At 54.1% G+C, this 2,109-nt stretch overlaps 1 protein-coding gene across 1 annotated transcript in view; it reads right to left on the reverse strand.

Annotated features, from left to right (window-relative positions):
- Positions 1-1,284, reverse strand: part of LOC103469451 (keratin, type I cytoskeletal 13) — a 5,193-nt gene extending 3,909 nt beyond the window's left edge. The window contains exon 1 of the mRNA XM_017306427.1: positions 552-1,284. Coding sequence (XP_017161916.1) covers positions 552-1,269 — 718 coding nt within the window. The 5' untranslated portion in view covers positions 1,270-1,284. The remainder of the gene's footprint in view (positions 1-551) is intronic.
- Between the last annotated feature and the right edge of the window lie 825 nt (positions 1,285-2,109).

Raw genomic sequence — 2,109 nt, forward strand, 5'->3', positions numbered from 1 at the left:
CTGGACAGGGCAACACACACACACACACACACACACACACACACACACACACACACACACACACACACACACACGCACGCACACACACACACACACACACACACTCACAGGGGCAATTTAGACAGACCGATTAACCTGACAGTCATGTTTCTGGATTGTGGGAGGAAACCGGAGTACCTGGAGAAAACCCACCATGCAGGGAGAACATGGAGACTCCATGCAGAAAGACCGGGAATCGAACCCAAGGCAACAGTGTTACCAGCTGAGCCACTGTGCAGCCCCATTTATTATCATTATAGTTATTATCATTGTTGTTATCGATGCATCATCTTAAATGGAGCTGCTGGGTTAATATTCTCATCGGAACGAAAAGTTTCTCATTTTAAAACTTTTTAATCATCTGGAGAATATTTTATTAAAGCTTAAACCTTTTATTAAAGGTTAAATCTTTAATAAATATGTTCAGATTTCCTCATTTCAGCAGATTATTGCCGCCGTCATAATTTTTCTGAAGTTGTGGTTTCGGGTCCTGTCGGGTGTTCTCGGATGTTCTCGGGTGTTCTCGGGTTGGTGCAGACTCACCTTGGCCTGCAGGTCTGCGATGGTGACGTAGAAGGGGCTGTAGTCCCGTTTGGACGGGCCCACCTTGCTCTCTGCGAACTCCCGGATCTTGAGCTCCAGCTCCGCGTTGGCCTTCTCCAGCGCCGCCACCTTGGCCAGGTAGGAGGCCAGCCGGTCGTTCAGGTTCTGCATGGTGAACTTCTCGTTGCCGATGATGCTGTCTTCACCTCCTCCGAACCCGGCACCGCCACCTGCACCGAACCCCGCGCCCCCTCCGAACCCGCCACCTGCACCCCCACCGAACCCGGAACCGGCTCCCCCGCCGAAGCCGAAGGCCGCGCTGCCGCCGCCCCCGCCGGCGGAGAAGCTCCGGCTGGCCCGGGAGACCCTGCTGCTGATGCTGCCGCTGCCGCCGGCGCCCCCGGCCATGCTGAAGGAGCTGAGGCCGCCGCCGAGGGAGGAGCGGGCCAGGCCTCCGCCCATGGAGCCCCGGGAGGAGGAGGAGGAGGAGGAGTACATCATGGTGGCCATGATGAAGATGAAGAGTCGGTCTGTCTTCTCAGGAGAGGAGAGGAGAGAAGTGAGGAGCGGCGGGGCGGCCAGCCTTTTATAGAGCCGCGGTGGGCGGGGCTTCAGGTGAGGGGGCGGAGCCAAGACCCACACCCACTGAGGCAGACACCTGCAGCAGAACCGAACCGGCCCAGACATCAGGCTCTGTTCTGACCCGTCTCAACCAGAACCAGCATGGGGCGGTGCCATTGCTGCAGCTCTGCTGGGTCAAGAACCGAACCGGGTCCAGAACCGGACCGGGTTCTGGTCCAAACTGGATCCAGAACCGGGTCCAGAACCGCAGTCTGGTCCGATCCGATCTGATCTGGTGCGGTTCTGATGGAGGATCATGAAAACCAACAGAGCCTCCTATGCATGATGGGATAAACAGAACCAACAGCTGAACAGAACCGGTCCGGTTTGGAGAATCCAGACATGCATTATTATTCAGCCTTTATGTTCTGTGGTTCTGATGGTTCTGATGGTTCTGGATCACAGAAAACCCAGAATGTCCCAGAAACTAATGAAAAAAAGAGATTTTAACAGAAATGTCTCAGTTCTGGGCTCCAGAACCCAGACCAGGTTCTGCTGAGGTTCTGTAGGTCCGGGGCAGTCTTCATTGTTGGTTCCAATTTCATCTTCCTCCTTGGGTCTGGTCCGGTTTCGGGCCCATGAAGCCCAGAACCACCAGGGTCACTGGACCAGCTTGTGGTTCTGGTTCAGAACCCGTCTGGGTCGAGATGTTGTGAAGCTCCTCCAGGTTCTGGAATGGATTCTGCTTGAGGATCCTCTAAAGGCAGCTGTTCTCCTGCTGCTGCTGCACTTTTTCCTTCCACTCAACTTTCTGTGGTTATTCGTTCTCTGCATGTTACATTGCAGAATATAGAATCTAGTTCTGCTTTAGTTCTGCTAACGCTAAAGCGCTAATCAAGGCTCGTTTTTAAAGTGAAGTTAGACCCAGAATGTGTCGGACATCCTGAGTGTCCATCATTTCCCGGA

Source organism: Poecilia reticulata, linkage group LG8 (assembly GCF_000633615.1).
Source record: "Poecilia reticulata strain Guanapo linkage group LG8, Guppy_female_1.0+MT, whole genome shotgun sequence".
Lineage (NCBI taxonomy): Eukaryota > Metazoa > Chordata > Actinopteri > Cyprinodontiformes > Poeciliidae > Poecilia > Poecilia reticulata.